The sequence below is a fragment of the Trichomonas vaginalis genome, chromosome VI (genome assembly GCF_026262505.1).
Source record: "Trichomonas vaginalis G3 chromosome VI, whole genome shotgun sequence".
Taxonomy (NCBI): domain Eukaryota; phylum Parabasalia; order Trichomonadida; family Trichomonadidae; genus Trichomonas; species Trichomonas vaginalis.
In genome coordinates, this window is record NC_067208.1 from 20239850 (window position 1) to 20259559 (window position 19710).

At 31.9% G+C, this 19710-nt stretch overlaps 7 protein-coding genes and 1 pseudogene across 8 annotated transcripts, besides 5 other annotated features; 7 read left to right on the top strand and 1 right to left on the bottom strand.

Moving 5' to 3' along the window:
- Positions 1-1989: part of a mobile genetic element that runs on past the window's edge.
- Positions 817-1014, top strand: TVAGG3_0897970 (kinase C-related family; the record flags this gene model as incomplete). Its single annotated transcript, XM_051251146.1, has 1 exon — positions 817-1014. One exon carries the CDS (start codon positions 817-819, stop codon positions 1012-1014), a length of 198 nt encoding a protein of 65 aa, XP_051086621.1.
- Positions 1064-1300, top strand: TVAGG3_0897980 (uncharacterized protein; the record flags this gene model as incomplete). The annotated part of the gene is made up of 1 exon (XM_051251147.1): positions 1064-1300. One exon carries the CDS (start codon positions 1064-1066, stop codon positions 1298-1300), a length of 237 nt encoding a protein of 78 aa, XP_051086622.1.
- Positions 1983-4437: a mobile genetic element.
- On the top strand, positions 2059-3249 carry TVAGG3_0898000 (MULE transposase domain-containing protein; the record flags this gene model as incomplete). Its single annotated transcript, XM_001302212.1, has 1 exon — positions 2059-3249. A coding segment is annotated over one exon (1191 nt), but the record flags the coding sequence as incomplete, so codon positions are not given.
- A 485-nt stretch (positions 4438-4922) lies between the features above and the next one.
- Positions 4923-7341: a mobile genetic element.
- On the bottom strand, positions 5849-6511 carry TVAGG3_0898020 (MULE transposase domain-containing protein; the record flags this gene model as incomplete). The annotated part of the gene is made up of 1 exon (XM_051251148.1): positions 5849-6511. The coding sequence occupies one exon, from the start codon at positions 6509-6511 to the stop codon at positions 5849-5851; it is 663 nt and encodes a 220-aa protein (XP_051086623.1).
- Positions 7342-8448: 1107 nt separating the features above from the next.
- Positions 8449-9489: a mobile genetic element.
- Positions 9490-11445: 1956 nt separating this feature from the next.
- Positions 11446-12148: a mobile genetic element.
- Positions 12149-12690: 542 nt separating this feature from the next.
- Positions 12691-13711, top strand: TVAGG3_0898050 (protein of unknown function, DUF4106 family; the record flags this gene model as incomplete). The annotated part of the gene is made up of 1 exon (XM_051251149.1): positions 12691-13711. A coding segment is annotated over one exon (1021 nt), but the record flags the coding sequence as incomplete, so codon positions are not given.
- A 212-nt stretch (positions 13712-13923) lies between these two features.
- TVAGG3_0898060 (protein of unknown function, DUF4106 family) lies at positions 13924-14784 on the top strand (the record flags this gene model as incomplete). The annotated part of the gene is made up of 1 exon (XM_051251150.1): positions 13924-14784. A coding segment is annotated over one exon (861 nt), but the record flags the coding sequence as incomplete, so codon positions are not given.
- A 949-nt stretch (positions 14785-15733) lies between these two features.
- TVAGG3_0898070 lies at positions 15734-17345 on the top strand (annotated as a pseudogene). Its single transcript has one exon. A coding segment is annotated over exon 1 (1612 nt).
- Positions 17346-17716: 371 nt separating this feature from the next.
- On the top strand, positions 17717-17936 carry TVAGG3_0898080 (protein of unknown function, DUF4106 family; the record flags this gene model as incomplete). The annotated part of the gene is made up of 1 exon (XM_051251151.1): positions 17717-17936. A coding segment is annotated over one exon (220 nt), but the record flags the coding sequence as incomplete, so codon positions are not given.
- Between the last annotated feature and the right edge of the window lie 1774 nt (positions 17937-19710).

Genomic DNA, 19710 nt, shown 5'->3' on the forward strand with positions numbered 1-19710 from the left:
TACAGATAGTTCAAGTGCAACATTTACAGCAGCTTATACGCCTATTAATGTTAAAAGTATTTGGGCACTATTTAGAAAGAAAGACAACTATTATGTTAATTTTGAGAACCCTAAGTTTAAATATCTTCAGCTTTCCATGGGAGCTTATGGAAATATGCCTGCAGAACCTGAAAAATCATATGGACCTGTATTTTATGAAATGGTTGCGAACGCTTGCAATACAAACAATGATATGATAGGATTTAATGAAGATGTTATGAGGTCATTGGTGGATGATGGTAGTGTGGAACATAAATGGGATAGCTATGACAACACACATTTCTTATGTGGTTTTCCAACAGAAGTGGACTTTTGCTTCCAGCAAGGTCAAACATCTACTGCTCCAATAACATACAAATTGTCTGTTAAAGGACCTATTGAACTAGCAACTGAAAATGTACCAAAGCCACTTATTGGATTTATGAGGGATTGTTGCTTTGCCATTCAGGTGCGTGCTAATGGAATCCCATAATAAGATTAGATGACTATAACTTAGCTACGGACGACAGTGAGGAATAAAGGATGAACGTTTATTTTTAAAGCTTATAAATGAGTTCTTCATCAAGCTCTCGTGAACCTTCACCATCTATGAAACAAACTTTACCAAACGATTATGGAGCACCTATTGAATATTTCTTACGAGCTGCACAATGGCAAAGAGCAGTCTCACCAAGGTTAGGTGTTCCACCAGCTCCTGTCAAAAATAGCATTTGGTCAAGTCCTTATATAAGATATGGTCTCCCACTAGGTTTGCTAGCTACAGCAGGAGCAGTTATGATGTTGAAAAGAAATAAAGCAAATGTTGTAAATAATACTGAAGTAGCTGAAGTTAAACAAACTCCAACGCCTTCAATGACTCCTGAACCTATGGAAGTACAAACTCCTGTTCAAAAGTCAACTCCTAAACCGACTCCAACATTTAAACCAGAACCTACTCCTCAAATAAATCGTAAAACTCCTGCGTTTCCTTACTGAAAAAAATAACGTTATTTTTATTTAATATTATAATTTTTATTTGATTGAAATGACGACTAAAGTCACTGAAGCAATGAAACAAAAGTTTTTGGTAGAATACATTAAATCAGGAACTATTCCAGAAGGTTTTTACATTCATACTATGAAGGATGGTAGAGTTCAGTTTAGAAAGATAAAGCAACCATTAGATAAAGAAGGAATTTTGAGAAAGATTAAACTCCATGAGGACAACATTGCTGAACTTAAGAAGAAGTTAGAAGAGTTGGAGAAAGGAAGTGAGTTATAAAACAATGAATTCAACAGGGTGAAAAAAGAGGTGAAAAAACAGGTGAGATCTCACCACTTCACCTAAATTTATTTTTGCGCTATGTTTTCATACGTGTGGGAGTGGTGATATCATTTATTTTTTATTTTATTTTTTATTTTATTTTTATTTTATTTGGATGTAAATGACGAAAACTATTGAGATAACAAACTACAACGGTCATGAGTTCAAGAATTTGTTCTTCGTTCCTCGTGAAAATACATTCTATCAGATACGAGGGAGAAAGGGTAAAGTTAGTTTGAGCGTTTATGACTACAAACATAATGGAAAGTTTATACAAGCATACGATACAAACGGTAAACGTGTTTCATTAGCTTTGTCAAAACTTACTATCATTTATTTTGACAGTGATTTTGACCTATATGAAGAAGAAAGTGAGTCAGAAGATTATGAGCTGTTATGTGAAGCACAGCAATGGGAAGCGCTGCAATACTTTTGTAAGTGAGAACGTTTATTTTTACAGTAGTGAAGTCGTTTGTGAAAACGTTAGTGAAGTGAAGTGGTTGGCGGCTTTGTAAATATTTAATGTTAAGTTAGTGTTGTCGTTTGTGTTGTAAAATATATGTTAACGGTTTTGTAAAGTGTCAAATTCACAAGTATTGGTTATGGTGGAATGCAGTGCCACAGTACTCATGATATGTATACTAACTCTATTCTCATTTAATTACAGACCAAATCTATTTAAATTTCTGAATTTTTAATTTTCATTTCAATTTCAAATGAAATTAGAAGAAGAAACTATCTTTACTGTTATGGATCTTTGTAAATTTGGAGTTAAACAAGAAATACAAGCACAGTATGGATATGGTGAACGTGTCAGAAAAGAAAGATCTCAGATTTCATTCCACTGCAAATATCCAAAATGTCCTGCACATTTTAATGTTGCAATATTGGATCAAAATAAATACAAACTAATCAAAATAGTTGAAGAACATGATCATTCCGCCCCAAATGACAAAAGTCAATATTCGTCTGTCTTTTATCGCAAATATTTAGAACATTACTTCCAAACAGATGACAATCAAAGAGCGATAGCACAGCTAAATGCATTCAAAGATCTTGAAATTCCTCTTACAGGTCCGTCCATTCCAGAGATGTACGCTCAAAAACCACGTGCAATCAAACGATTTGCAGAAAGAATACATGCTCTTCAAACTAGATATTCTCCTGACGATGTTGTGTCATTGCAAATCTTTGTTCAGACAGTACAAGAAGAATCTCCAGATGATCTCATTGCATTTGAAGTCTCAGACAATAATATGTGTTTCTATTACGCGCCTTTTGAAGGCAAAGCTTATGCGCATAGTATCAAGACATTTCATATAGACAGCACCTATAAATTGTTGCGATCAAACATTCCATTGTATGCATTTACTGGCAAAATCAAAGATTTTCATATTTTCCCTTTTTTATATTTCTTTTGTCAATCAAACACTTATCAAAACATTCAAGTTTGCGTGTGCGCCTATCTCAGATGGGTAACAATTGAGCCAGAATACATTAGCATGGACTGTGCTCCACAGATAGCTCAAGCAATAGAAGAAAGCATTCCACAAGCTCAAATACTTTGGTGCGGAGTACATGTTCTTCGTGCAATTCTTCGCAAATCAAATAAGTTTTCTTCTCAAGAAAAATTTGAACAATTCTATAATTTGATGAAGGATTTAGTCTTCAAATTAGATGCAGAACATGAGGAAGAAGCAAATGCTGCCTATGATCAAGTTCTGGAGTTGCTCGACACAGATCCAACAGCATCTCAATACTTTAACAGACAATGGCGTTACAACATATCAAGATGGATTGCTCGTGACAGGCGTGAAGGCGACGCAACTAACAATATTGCCGAAGCTCATTTTAGAACACTCAAACATGACTATTTTCCTGATCGAAAAAATCTCAGAATTGATGATGTTATTATATAAATTTATACAAAAGTGATACCATCTTTCGTTATCAAACTCAAAATTGATCAAAATCCAGCAGATGACCGTGTCATTAGGATCATGGAAAAAGCAACTAACGCAGAAATTGATGTAAAAAGACAAAGAAAAATCGAGAGTATTTCAATGCTCAATAGATTGCTCAATGCTGTTAGTGATGACTCAATAGATCCCACTAAAATATATCCTACCTTGAAAGTATTATTACAAAGAACTCATTTTATTTAATTTTGATTTTAATTTTAGATTAAATTATTAAATTTTAATTCTTTATTTTTTAGGATTGTTAGCTTTGTAAGATTGCTTTCTCACAAGAGAAAACAAGTATAAGGTTTAAGCTGTATGTATTAAAGTTATAAATATTTGATTTTAAAAAAAATCAAGATTTTAAACTTTAAAGGTATTAATTATGATTATCTTTCTTTAGCTTTGCATGCTGTATGCTACTTTTGGAAACTGCTCTATTGTATTAGAATGTTTTTAAATTTTGCACCTAAAAATGCGTAATATTAAAAATTAAGGTATTAATTATGATTATCTTTCTTTAGCTTTACATGCTGTATGCTACTTTTGGAAACTGCTCTATTGTATTAGAATGTTTTTAAATTTTGCACCTAAAAATGCGTAATATTAAAAATTAAGGTATTAATTATAATTATCTTTCTTTAGCTTTACATGCTGTATGCTACTTTTGTCTTTGAGACATTCCATGATTTAAGTTAAGAAGCTTTAAAAAAAATGCAATAAAATAAAAAATTTTTAGTATCGATAATCTGAAATATGTTGTTTACTTAAGCCGCGAGCGAAGCAAGCGGCTTAGTTTCGTAATTTCATACAATCTTTTTTCGAATCTGTTCTTTTCTTAAGCCGCGAGCGATGCGAGTGGCTTAGTTTCGTAATTTCATACAATTATTTTTCGAATTTGTTCTTTTTGTCAACCGCGAGCGAAGCGAGTGGCTTTTTATTTTTTAATTTTTTTTTCTTTCTTACTTTTTTTTCTCCCCCTTACTTACAAATTTGATAGTAACTTACCAAATCTCTCTATCATATAATAATAAATTAATCCATTTTTTGTTTCAAATCTGATACTTTTACATTTCTGACATGTAAACTTGTCACTTTTCACTTCACCTCACTGGGCAAGTTTGTGCCCCCCTCAAGTTAAATTGCTTGTTGTTTTTAATAGCTATTTAATGAGAAATCCAATATTGCAAAATTCAAATTGAATGATTGAAAGAACAGAAAAAGTCATTCTTTTCAATTTCGAATATGTTTCATTGTATTTATAATTATATGGCAAATAAGATATTCAAACTTGATTTTTGAAGGAAAATTCACAAAATTGAATAAATTCAAATAATTTTTATTCAAAAATAAACTAGTTATTTGAGTTTAATACTAATTATCTATTCAAACTACAAAGTTTGTAATTTAAAATATTTTGTGAGATCAGATTGAATTAATTCAAGGTTCTTTTCAATTAATATTAATGACCATATTACGCATTTTCGAACATTCTAAACCAAATATATAAAAATGGGAGACGAATGTTAAATTTTCTAGACATAAAGAAGTTGTTTACCGAGTTTTAGCTCTTATCTCTAACAAAAAATTAATTTTTAAAAAAATGACCGAATACGTTTGAGGGGGGCACAAACCTGCCCAGTGAGGTGAAGTGAAAAGTGACAAGTTTACATGTCAGAAATGTAAAAGTATCAGATTTGAAACAAAAAATGGATTAATTTATTATTATATGATAGAGAGATTTGGTAAGTTACTATCAAATTTGTAAGTAAGGGGGAGAAAAAAAGTAAGAAAAAAAAAATTAAAAAATAAAAAGCCACTCGCTTCGCTTGCGGTTGACAAAAAGAACAAATTCGAAAAATAATTGTATGAAATTACGAAACTAAGCCACTCGCATCGCTCGCGGCTTAAGAAAAGAACAGATTCGAAAAAAGATTGTATGAAATTACGAAACTAAGCCGCTTGCTTCGCTCGCGGCTTAAGTAAACAACATATTTCAGATTATCGATACTAAAAATTTTTTATTTTATTGCATTTTTTTTAAAGCTTCTTAACTTAAATCATGGAATGTCTCAAAGACAAAAGTAGCATACAGCATGTAAAGCTAAAGAAAGATAATCATAATTAATACCTTAATTTTTAATATTACGCATTTTTAGGTGCAAAATTTAAAAACATTCTAATACAATAGAGCAGTTTCCAAAAGTAGCATACAGCATGTAAAGCTAAAGAAAGATAATCATAATTAATACCTTAATTTTTAATATTACGCATTTTTAGGTGCAAAATTTAAAAACATTCTAATACAATAGAGCAGTTTCCAAAAGTAGCATACAGCATGCAAAGCTAAAGAAAGATAATCATAATTAATACCTTTAAAGTTTAAAATCTTGATTTTTTTTAAAATCAAATATTTATAACTTTAATACATACAGCTTAAACCTTATACTTGTTTTCTCTTGTGAGAAAGCAATCTTACAAAGCTAACAATCCTAAAAAATAAAGAATTAAAATTTAATAATTTAATCTAAAATTAAAATCAAAATTAAATAAAATGAGTTCTTTGTAATAATACTTTCAAGGTAGGATATATTTTAGTGGGATCTATTGAGTCATCACTAACAGCATTGAGCAATCTATTGAGCATTGAAATACTCTCGATTTTTCTTTGTCTTTTTACATCAATTTCTGCGTTAGTTGCTTTTTCCATGATCCTAATGACACGGTCATCTGCTGGATTTTGATCAATTTTGAGTTTGATAACGAAAGATGGTATCACTTTTGTATAAATTTCTATAATAACATCATCAATTCTGAGATTTTTTCGATCAGGAAAATAGTCATGTTTGAGTGTTCTAAAATGAGCTTCGGCAATATTGTTAGTTGCGTCGCCTTCACGCCTGTCACGAGCAATCCATCTTGATATGTTGTAACGCCATTGTCTGTTAAAGTATTGAGATGCTGTTGGATCTGTGTCGAGCAACTCCAGAACTTGATCATAGGCAGCATTTGCTTCTTCCTCATGTTCTGCATCTAATTTGAAGACTAAATCCTTCATCAAATTATAGAATTGTTCAAATTTTTCTTGAGAAGAAAACTTATTTGATTTGCGAAGAATTGCACGAAGAACATGTACTCCGCACCAAAGTATTTGAGCTTGTGGAATGCTTTCTTCTATTGCTTGAGCTATCTGTGGAGCACAGTCCATGCTAATGTATTCTGGCTCAATTGTTACCCATCTGAGATAGGCGCACACGCAAACTTGAATGTTTTGATAAGTGTTTGATTGACAAAAGAAATATAAAAAAGGGAAAATATGAAAATCTTTGATTTTGCCAGTAAATGCATACAATGGAATGTTTGATCGCAACAATTTATAGGTGCTGTCTATATGAAATGTCTTGATACTATGCGCATAAGCTTTGCCTTCAAAAGGCGCGTAATAGAAACACATATTATTGTCTGAGACTTCAAATGCAATGAGATCATCTGGAGATTCTTCTTGTACTGTCTGAACAAAGATTTGCAATGACACAACATCGTCAGGAGAATATCTAGTTTGAAGAGCATGTATTCTTTCTGTAAATCGTTTGATTGCACGTGGTTTTTGAGCGTACATCTCTGGAATGGACGGACCTGTAAGAGGAATTTCAAGATCTTTGAATGCATTTAGCTGTGCTATCGCTCTTTGATTGTCATCTGTTTGGAAGTAATGTTCTAAATATTTGCGATAAAAGACAGACGAATATTGACTTTTGTCATTTGGGGCGGAATGATCATGTTCTTCAACTATTTTGATTAGTTTGTATTTATTTTGATCCAATATTGCAACATTAAAATGTGCAGGACATTTTGGATATTTGCAGTGGAATGAAATCTGAGATCTTTCTTTTCTGACACGTTCACCATATCCATACTGTGCTTGTATTTCTTGTTTAACTCCAAATTTACAAAGATCCATAACAGTAAAGATAGTTTCTTCTTCTAATTTCATTTGAAATTGAAATGAAAATTAAAAATTCAGAAATTTAAATAGATAGGGTTGTTAGATTCCCGACGATAGGTGTCTTGGAAGATTTGCCTGGTGTCATCATAATGTCTTTAAATCAAAAATTTTATTTTGGAGTTAGTTTTATTGATTTTTCAATAAAAAACATTTCTAAAACAAGAAAATAAAACGATAAAATATTTATATTTTATATAAGGATCTTATATATTTAAAATAAATATCATTTTATTTTTTTCATTGGTGTCTGTCAAACCATAATACACTATTCAAAAATTCAATGTGTGTTGCGGTTTCAAAAGACACCTTCAAATTGAACGATAGCACAGACACTATTGAATTTTACCCATTTTATTTAGTTTTTACCCTTTTGATTTTTAAGAATGAATGACTGAAACAGCCGTTTTGCTATGACCTCAATCACTTTTATTTATTATTTTAAATATTATTTAATTTTATTATTTGAATATGCCAACTTATATTTGAGAAGCTCAATTTGAGACCACTTAATACATTGAAATATCATAAATATTGAAATATTAAAAAGTGTATTTCAAAATATTGAAATTATAAAAAATTTATAATACTGAAATTGAGACAAATTAATAAATTCAATGTGTTTTTTTTTGAAATAACTCTCAAATATTATTTTTTTGTTTATTTAATGATGAATAAATATGATTGCTTTAGTCAATCATAAAAACTAATTTAAGTTTAAAATAATGAAAGGATAATTTGATCGTTTTTTAAAATACAATTATTTTTGATGATTTGCAAGAATCTTTGAAAAGAATATAATATAGGTTCTATTTTTGTAAAATTTATCCAAATCATGTATTACATAAATTATGATTAAAACGATGAAAGAACCAAAAAATGTGTTTTGTGTTTTGATGGATGCGGGATCCTGTTATTTCCGAAATCGACAAAAAATTTGGAAATTTAATTTCCGAAATCGAAATTATATTAATGTTTTTAATATTCTTATATCAAAAGGATTAAAGTTCATTAAGAGAAAAACAATTCTTCTTCTTCAATCTATTGGCGCATTTATTTCTACACGCCAATAAGGAAGGGAAAATTATAAGACACCATGGTGTCTTCAAAACGCTAATTTTTGATATTTTTAACAACCCTAAAATAGATTTGGTCTGTAATTAAATGAGAATAGCAGTTTGTTCGTCATTGTTTGAGGCAAGAGTATTATAGGAATATTATATGATGGATTTGAGTTGCATATAAAGAGTGCAAAAGGATAAAGAGAGAAATTTTGTTAGATTAAATTATTAAATTTTAATTCTTTATTTTTTAGGATTGTTAGCTTTGTAAGATTGCTTTCTCACAAGAGAAAACAAGTATAAGGTTTAAGCTGTATGTATTAAAGTTATAAATATTTGATTTTTAAAAAAATCAAGATTTTAAACTTTAAAGGTATTAATTATGAATCTTTCTTTAGCTTTGCATGCTGTATGCTACTTTTGGAAACTGCTCTATTGTATTAGAATGTTTTTAAATTTTGCACCTAAAAATGGTAATATTAAAAATTAAGGTATTAATTATGATTATCTTTCTTTAGCTTTACATGCTGTATGCTACTTTTGGAAACTGCTCTATTGTATTAGAATGTTTTTAAATTTTGCACCTAAAAATGCGTAATATTAAAAATTAAGGTATTAATTATGATTATCTTTCTTTAGCTTTACATGCTGTATGCTACTTTTGGAAACTGCTCTATTGTATTAGAATGTTTTTAAATTTTGCACCTAAAAATGCGTAATATTAAAAATTAAGGTATTAATTATGATTATCTTTCTTTAGCTTTACATGCTGTATGCTACTTTTGGAAACTGCTCTATTGTATTAGAATGTTTTTAAATTTTGCACCTAAAAAATGCGTAATATTAAAAATTAAGGTATTAATTATGATTATCTTTCTTTAGCTTTACATGCTGTATGCTACTTTTGGAAACTGCTCTATTGTATTAGAATGTTTTTAAATTTTGCACCTAAAAATGCGTAATATTAAAAATTAAGGTATTAATTATAATTATCTTTCTTTAGCTTTACATGCTGTATGCTACTTTTGTCTTTGAGACATTCCATGATTTAAGTTAAGAAGCTTTAAAAAAATGCAAAAAAAATTGAATACTTTACTGGCTGGGCAAATTTGTCGCCGCCCCGAATACGTTTCACAGCGAGAAAAAAATAAAAGGCAAGATAGAATTTTCTAGACATAAAGAAGTTGTTTACCGAGTTTTAGCTCTTATCTCTAACAAAAAATTAATTTTTAAAAAAAAGACCGAATACGTTTCACAGCGAGAAAAAAATAAAAGGCAAGATAGAATTTTCTAGACATAAAGAAGTTGTTTACCGAGTTTTAGCTCTTATCTCTAACAAAAAATTAATTTTTAAAAAAAAGACCGAATACGTTTCACAGCGAGAAAAAAATAAAAGGCAAGATAGAATTTTCTAGACATAAAGAAGTTGTTTACCGAGTTTTAGCTCTTATCTCTAACAAAAAATTAATTTTTAAAAAAAAGACCGAATACGTTTCACAGCGAGAAAAAAATAAAAGGCAAGATATAATTTTCTAGACATAAAGAAGTTGTTTACCGAGTTTTAGCTCTTATCTCTAACAAAAAATTAATTTTTAAAAAAAAGACCGAATACGTTTCACAGCGAGAAAAAAATAAAAGGCAAGATAGAATTTTCTAGACATAAAGAAGTTGTTTACCGAGTTTTAGCTCTTATCTCTAACAAAAAATTAATTTTTAAAAAAAAAGACCGAATACGTTTCACAGCGAGAAAAAAATAAAAGGCAAGATAGAATTTTCTAGACATAAAGAAGTTGTTTACCGAGTTTTAGCTCTTATCTCTAACAAAAAATTAATTTTTAAAAAAAAGACCGAATACGTTTTCACAGCGAGAAAAAAATAAAAGGCAAGATAGAATTTTTCTAGACATAAAGAAGTTGTTTACCGAGTTTTAGCTCTTATCTCTAACAAAAAATTAATTTTTAAAAAAAAGACCGAATACGTTTTCACAGCGAGAAAAAAATAAAAGGCAAGATAGAATTTTCTAGACATAAAGAAGTTGTTTACCGAGTTTTAGCTCTTATCTCTAACAAAAAATTAATTTTTAAAAAAATGACCGAATACGTTTCACAGCGAGAAAAAAATAAAAGGCAAGATAGAATTTTCTAGACATAAAGAAGTTGTTTACCGAGTTTTAGCTCTTATCTCTAACAAAAAATTAATTTTTAAAAAAAATGACCGAATACGTTTCACAGCGAGAAAAAAATAAAAGGCAAGATAGAATTTTCTAGACATAAAGAAGTTGTTTACCGAGTTTTAGCTCTTATCTCTAACAAAAAATTAATTTTTAAAAAAAAGACCGAATACGTTTCACAGCGAGAAAAAATAAAAGGCAAGATAGAATTTTCTAGACATAAAGAAGTTGTTTACCGAGTTTTAGCTCTTATCTCTAACAAAAAATTAATTTTTAAAAAAAAGACCGAATACGTTTCACAGCGAGAAAAAAATAAAAGGCAAGATAGAATTTTCTAGACATAAAGAAGTTGTTTACCGAGTTTTAGCTCTTATCTCTAACAAAAAATTAATTTTTTAAAAAAAGACCGAATACGTTTCACAGCGAGAAAAAAATAAAAGGCAAGATAGAATTTTCTAGACATAAAGAAGTTGTTTACCGAGTTTTAGCTCTTATCTCTAACAAAAAAATTAATTTTTAAAAAAAAGACCGAATACGTTTCACAGCGAGAAAAAAATAAAAGGCAAGATAGAATTTTCTAGACATAAAGAAGTTGTTTACCGAGTTTTAGCTCTTATCTCTAACAAAAAATTAATTTTTAAAAAAATGACCGAATACGTTTCACAGCGAGAAAAAAATAAAAGGCAAGATAGAATTTTCTAGACATAAAGAAGTTGTTTACCGAGTTTTAGCTCTTATCTCTAACAAAAAATTAATTTTTAAAAAAAAGACCGAATACGTTTCACAGCGAGAAAAAAATAAAAGGCAAGATAGAATTTTCTAGACATAAAGAAGTTGTTTACCGAGTTTTAGCTCTTATCTCTAACAAAAAATTAATTTTTAAAAAAATGACCGAATACGTTTCACAGGGCGGAGGTTTTTGTGATATGGAAAAATGTTCGTTGCTCAATTATCTCACTATTGGATGGACTTTTATCGAGCGAAATTTTGGCTGTAAAGACAATTCTGATATTGGTAACATGGTGATAAGAACAAATAGTCAGTTTGCATGGTTTATGATGAGATAATTTCGATTTAAAAAAAAACATAAAAATTGATTTTAATGAGCGATTATATTTGAATATGCTCTCCTAATTTGAAGGAACTGGTTAAATCATGAATTGATCATGAATAATTTTTTTTCAAAATAACAATTATAATTTCATATTCATTATAAGTTGAAAATATATCATAAAGACTTTATGAATGATAAATTCCTAAAAAAACAAGTTAGTTTGTTTCTGAAAATAATAATAATAAAAACCAATTTAGACCCAATAATTTTTGGCGGGATAATTGAGATGTTACGATTGAATTAAAAAAAAAGCGGTAATACATTTTTACAATGATGAAGAGGCTGGCAACCTCTGAGTCAAAGCACTTGTTAATGCAATGATGAAGAGGTTGGCAACCTCTGAGTCAAAGCACTTGTTAATGCAATGATGAAGAGGCTGGCAACATCTGAGTTAAAATACTTTTCCCAGTGTGGGAGTAATTTGAAAAAAAAAATTTAGTTCATATATTGAAAAAAACAAAAGTAAAAATTAAAGTTTATAGGTTGGGTTTTGATGAAAAAAAAAAAAAAAAAAGGTAGTGGGGCCTCCAGGCACTTCGTGCCCTCTAGCCCTGAAGATGTTTAGTATAACTTTGTCCGGACAAGTAAGGGTCTATCGTCGCTACAGGAAAAGTTACCGGCGTTCCAAGGAAGTATACTTTGAGAAGCCTTTTCTCCCTTATAGAATGAGATAGGACGGTTATTTTACAAAACTGACAACACTTTGACCGAGTAGTTTTTTGAGCTGAACAAAAAGTGTCATATAAACATCTGTCAAAAACCGCTTTTTAACTTCACTTAAAATGCCACGTAAGCTACGTAAGAATATACGTAAGAGGAAGGGAGCATTGAAACATCCAATAGTAAAACTGACACCACAACAACAGTTGCAACAACAAATGATGAATGACCCCACTATGTTGCAACAAATGTCAAGCAACCTATGCTTTTAAACCGAGTTATTGGTGCACAGAGTGGAGGTTTAAGAGCGGCACTTTTAGCGAAAATGGCAGGCTATGGTGGAGCTGCAGACGGAACAGCTTATAACCCTCAAAGTCAAATGAATTTGAGTTCACTCAAAAATCAAATAACAGATGTCAAAAAGTCAAACATAGACATACAGAAACAAATAAGTGAAAACGAAAAGAAACTAGAATATGACAGACACACAAAGAAACTCAATGAGTTAAACGTAGAGAAAAAGAAGAAAGAAGAACAACTGAAAGAACTAAGTACAGAGGAATATGCGAAAAAAGTGTCAGAAAAAGCAACAGAAGTAGCAAAAATGGAACAAGATGTTATAAATTTGAAAAACCATACTACTCAATATAAAGTACTGAAAGATGAAGAAATAAAACAAAAAGCCCTGAAGACATATATGGATAGCGATGAGTATAAAAAAGAAGTTGAAGCAAATGTAAAGGCAGAAAAACTTTTACAGTTGCAAAACCAAACCGTACAGTATGAAAACTTAGCACAAGAAAGTAAAAATAACGACGCAGCCATGCAAAAGGCAATGAAAAGCTCAGAATATATAAAAGCTAATAATGACTGGTTAGATGCCCAAGCCAACGCCAAAGCAGCCCAACTTATAGGGTCAATAAGGACAAAAATACAAGCAGATGAAGACAGTTCAAATGAAGCTTTAATGAATGCTGACTTTAAGAACGCCTTCGAAGCTCTTCATAGTAAGGTGAAACTAGTGAACGACTTCTCATCTGGAAAGAAACTGAAGTCTGAAGGTTTCGACAACGAGTTAAGAGAAGTAGCACAAAATATGACGAAAATAACAGATGCAGCAACGAGACAGGCAGTTCAAAGTGCCTATGACGCCGTTAGAGCAACTGTTGTGGAAAGTCAAGAAAAAGAGTTACAACAGACCAAAACAGACCTAGTAAATGCTTTCTTAAGAACGAAAAGTCAGGTAGGACATTATGCTGCAGATGGAACATATGTGCCAGCTGGTGGAACTTATATACCAGCTGGTGGAACTTATATACTAGCTAGTGGAACTTATATACCACCAAACCCTCCAAGAGAAGCACCTGCACCAGGACTACCTAAAACATTTACATCGTCACATGGACACAGACACAGGCATGCACCAAAACCAACACAACAACCAACAGTTCAAAATCCAGCACAACAACCAACAGTTCAAAACACTGCACCACAACCAACAGTTCAAAACCCTGCACAGCAACCAACAGTTCAAAACCCTGCACAACAACAACCACAAACAGAGCAAGGACATAAAAGAAGTAGAGAACAAGGAAACCAAGAATTCTTAAAAATGCTTAAGGAAGACTATGGTTACCCAGATACTCTTGACTTTAGTGACAGATATAAAGAAGCTATTAGAAAGTTCAAGGAAGGAAATACTGACCCGAACCTATTTAGCTTTATGGTTCAGCACCAAATGGGATATAATTTCAAACCTGGAAAATACAAGCTCGCTAAGGGATATGATTTAATAGCATATCATCCAAATGACATGGATGAATTTACTCCGAGATATTTGGTGTCAGAGCTAAATGATAATTCAACTCTCTTCATGAAACGCGTAAAAAATAGAGACGGAACGAAAGAAGAAAGGTTTATGAGTCCGGATGACTTAGATAGGGAACTTTTTAAAAACGGTCTCGGAATATATGAAATGCCAGCAGATGAGGTACAAGAAACCCCACAGGAAGAAGTTCAGATACAACCAGACATGGAAGAAATAGTTCAGCAACAACAGCTAGAAGAGCCTGAAGGAAACGAACAAGTCCCTCCTTTGGAAACTAACTTCACAGAACTAGATGAAGATTTGGAACAGCCGAAAAATCTTGACCCTCAACAAGAGTATGCGGAGAATATGGAATCTTTCCAAGAGTCTAAGAAAAATTCGGCTGACATAGTAGAAGAATATCGAAAAATGTTCGCCGACATACAAAAGACTCCAACATCAGATGAAAATATTCAGCATAGAATGGAAGTACTGAAAGAAAATGTACGCAAATACAACAATCCTTTTTACTTACGACCATATAACGTTCAATCTTTGGCTGAACTCGGTGAAAATAAAAGGTTAAATTTCACCAAAACATATAGAAATGAAACATTGTTTAAAGTTCATTCAGAACCTAACCAATATGGAAACAAACCTACTTTTGTTTCTGCAGACTATGGAACTACAATGAGATGGGGTCATAAAGCTAATCCGGATAGGTGGTTCATAAACTTACAACCACAATTCCAAGAAGTTGTAGACGCAATGGAAGTGAATGGTGAACCAGATATAGCTGGTATTTTCAGCGCGGCTTTAATGCCATTGAAAGATATGAAACATGCAGATATTTTGGACCAGTATGAAATGAACATGGCTGATGGAAATATAACACCTGACGTTCTAGAACATTTATCTCAAAGAACTACACAGAACCATAGAGATGGTATATTTGGTGAAGAGTTTAGAAAGAAAGTTAGGGAGATAGAAGGAAGAGAACCTATTGTACATGACCTTGCAAACGAAAGTTTACAAAATGTCATAAAAATTACTTTGCAGACAATGAACCGAGAAGGGATGAATATTTAAGAAAACTCAAATGGACAGTACCAAATGAAATGTTAGTATTGAAAAACATGTTCCTTGACAAAATAAAACCAACTACAGAAATAAATGACGCAAGACTGAAACATTGGGTAAAAGCTTTCCCATTCACAAAAGATATTATTGGTAACATGGAAAGAAAACCAGAATGGCTACAAAAACATATATTTGGAAACGAGCTTATTCATATGGACAAGCTCTGTTTGAAGAGCTTGAACCGGAAACTCAGGAAAGAGTCATGCAAACAATACGCGAAGACTCAAATACAAACTATGACAAATCTTTCTAGGATATAGGTTACCTGAGATGGGCGACCAGAGCCCAAACAAAAAGGACATGGGAAATTTACAACATACTAGGTGAACATGAGGCAAAGATGCAACAACTTGAAGCAGAGGGCAAGTTACCAAAAGCGACACCAAAGAAGAAGAGTAGAACAAAGTAAAGCTTGGTCCGAGTGGGTTCTATATGACACATAAATCCAACTATTCTATATTTTTACCCATATGAAATGTACGCCGCTCAGAATATAACGCCAACAGTTTTGGATGCCATGAACGGAAATGTTTCCGAATGGTAAAACGACGAATGCGACAATGCCATTAGAAGGTCAGAAATAGTTCCTGGAACTTACGAATATACAACTGCTGTTTCTTATGGAAACGTAGGTGAGTTTGGAGAAGGTTCTTCAACAACAGTAGATATTGCTTGCGACAGGTTTCATATTATTTCTATTGACAACTCATTCTTATACGTGGAACAAGACATTGAAATAAAACCTTCTGCCAAGTTGTCTTGACAAGAAAGGTTGCAATGGAATTTTCTATGTCGGATACCAATATGCTCCAGAAGTTTTCATGGGATATAAGATATATTCTAACTCTGACTTAGTTCAAACAGTAACATGGGCAAACTATGAATGTTCGCTTTGAGAAACTCAGTACAACCACAAGCTAGAGAACAAAACAGACCAGTATGCAACTATTGAGAAAATAAGAAGACTTGACCCTAACGTTCCAGGAGTTTATGTTAACCTTTCTGGTTCAGATGGAACTGCTGCCACTAAAGTAAAACTGAAACTTAGAGTTCCTTTGTCATCTTTCCTCATCTTCAGGTTTTTAAAGATACTTGCCAAACTGGGCAGGAAAAATTTCTATTGAACTTACTCCAAGCAAAAAAACTTAGTCATTGCACCAACACAAGACCCATTCAGCATTACTGTAGCTGGAAACTGGTGGAGCCAAGTTCTGTGACTTTTGCAAAGACAAAGTTGACTTAGACTTTGGTTTCTCAAACTTCAACACTGAAGTAAACTATTATTTCAATGCTGCTGGAACTGCTTGGGACCACAGTTAAGTTTACATGCGAAAATTTGAATGCAAGAGAATAGAAAGCAGACTTGCAGTCTATATGTTGGACCCAGATATTTCAAATGCTTTAGCTGCCAAATATATTGCAGTTCCACTTATGTTCCCTATACACCAAATATCTGTCAAAGACTTTGCAGGTGAAGTTGGAAACCAAAATCCAGGAGCCGCAGGTGCAAGAACAGATATTGCTTTAACAACTGCAATGAAACATGCAGATACTATGTTTGTACTGTTCAGACGAACTATAAATGACTATTCTTGTTTCTACAACCGGTATTAAATATCATATACATAGATGGCAAATATTATCCAAGAGAAGAATATTCTACAGTTGAGGATATGAGGTCATACAACTTGACATTAGATGCTATGAACTTTAACAACAAACTTCACAACGACCATTAACCCTGAAATGCAAAGTTCTATATGCCATATGTGAAAGTATGGACTCATACAGGAGGTCAAAAAACTCAATATACAAATGGAGACCGTTCAAACTTTTGGCTTGGCATTCCATTTGCTGACTCAGAAGACTTTATGGGTGGTATTTCAACTGTTTGGTACTGTACAAAACAATATACTGGTGACAGAGACGGTCCAGATGAATTGAGAGCAAAGAAGTTTACAAAACCAATAGCACTTTTCACGGAAGATGCTCTTTTGAAATCGTATTCGTCGATGAAACCTGCTGGGGCTCCTCAGATTGGCATAACGACAGCTTCCATCGAGCAGATTTTGGCAGCAGGTCAGTAAGTTGTTCTTTGACACTTTTTCACCATCGTAAATAGTTATGACACCTGTTTTGACATAATATTGTATTAAACTTACCTTTAGAAATATCTGTAAGTTTTGTTGTTATATTTTGTCTGCTTCAAGAACTTTCACCATTTCAGTTATACCAACTTTCTTTGCTTTATGAAAATATTTAGGTTCAGCAAAGACTGCTATTCTATAACATTTTCCATTGTTTGTGTAAAGAACTATTCTGTCCAATGTATTTGTATTGTTTGTGAGTATAAATTTGTTCTGCTTCAATTCAAAGAGATACTCAAATACGTCCATCTTTTTATTCTAAGTAAAAATGTCATTTCCGAAAAATAGAAGCGTAAGTGTTTCAAAGTTTAATGGCGGTGGCAGATGTGAAGTTAAATTCACCAACTCAAACAAACAGTCAAAGTGTTGTTGTCAATGTCAAAGACAGAGATGTTGAAGTGGGGAAACCATACGAAGACGAAGATGGTATAACAATTGTTCCTGTAAAAGAACCAACATATCCTGAAGTTAGCAGAGACTTAAGTTCTGTTGCAGATATTCGAAACGACTACCAACAACTGAAAGACAAACTTCAAACTCAGGAAGAAGATTTGTCAAGCTTTAAGTATAATGTTAAACTTGGTCGAACACAACCCTGTAAAAGTGAACTCATATGTCATTGCACCTCATGAAGTTTTGAAAGAACTATTGAAACTTTTGACAGAGGCAAGACGATATAAACATCAAAGAAATAGAACCCGACATAGTTGCTGTGGTGTTTCATATAATGTCATTGACAAGATATACGTTATGAAAGGAGGTGAAACGTTGAACTTAAAGTATAGTTTCCCAGACGTTATAAAAATATTTGACGACCACAACATTTCATTAAATATTTATTTGCTAAGTAAAATGTCAAAACTTCTTGAAAGATGTTTGAAGAAAAAATAATATAGACTTTATTTCATGTAAAGGACTTTACACACTTTTGAACGATATGAAAGACCCTGTTTTGTTTGTTCGTGTAGACAAAGGAAAGTTCTATGTCTTTACAAAATATTTGAACTTCTTAGACAGAGAACTTCAAGAAACGCCATGTGAAAGTTTAAGATGAAGTTCTTCTCCACTTTTCAGAAAAACTTTTAAATATATATAAATGGCAGAAGATATAATGGTTTATACTATTACGACTAAAAACCCTGGGTCATATAATTCTATAACAACAAACTTACAAAGTCCTCAAGGACGGTATTGTAAACTAACTTTAAACACAATGACGACTAAAGCCTGTTTTGCTCTTTTGACACCAGAAGACTTTATTGTTGTGAATGGTAAAAAATACTCCTTTGAAGATACTTACTCAGATATACCACCAACAGGTTTTTGTTGACTTATTTAATACTTTAAGTACGAGTGTAATGTGCTGCAACTAGAGCAGGTTTCATTATGTTTGGATGTCCGACTGAGTTTACTTAAACAATATGAGCTATAATACAAAACTTATATCTGGTTTTTACTACCAACAGTTTCCTATAACAGGAAAAGGTGTCATACAAGGAATGTCTGTTCCATTGACTTTTAAGTACACCAATCTTATATATTGTTTCAAAACTTAGGTTCAAAGTGTTATTCGAATGTCGACAGAAAATATTATGACCAAAAGATACTTATGCGTATAAACAATACTTTCTCTGCTGGTTTGCCTATTGATTGTTTCATTCGAATGCAGAATTTTCAACCTTTAGTGAACTCAAACACTTTTGGCAAGTAAACGTTGACATTAGTTGACGCAAACTTTGTTCCTGTAAAACTTTTATGTCCTATGTATTTGTCAATGACGGCAGAAAGTTTCGAATTGGAAGATGCAACTGTGAAAGTATTGTATTACAAGAACAACTTCAACAACAAATGCGAACAATGAAACAAATGGAACAACAAATCAAGAATAAAAAAAATAATATTTTTTTTATTTTTATAAAAATGTACAGAATAGATGTTTCAGATTTTTTATGACTTCCAAGCATTCAGAAATATGTGTCCATTTCGAGACTATAACAAAGCAGTCGAGAATTGAAACGTTTAGTCATTTATGTCGAACTCTGCCCCAGAAGTTATGTTATGAAAGAATGGGATGTAGTCTTTAAACAAACCTAAGCGACAAATAGTTCTAGAACAAGAAATGTAAACAAGAAACTTAGAAAATAAAAGTCGTACAAGTTGGCATGAAGATGTTAGATGATCTTGGGATATCTTATTGTCCAAAGTTAGAGATTTTTTCAGTTCGAGCGCTATAAAGTTTCTAATACACCTTCTCCAAACTTCTATTCTATCTTCACTGCGATCATATAAATATGAACAAGTTAGA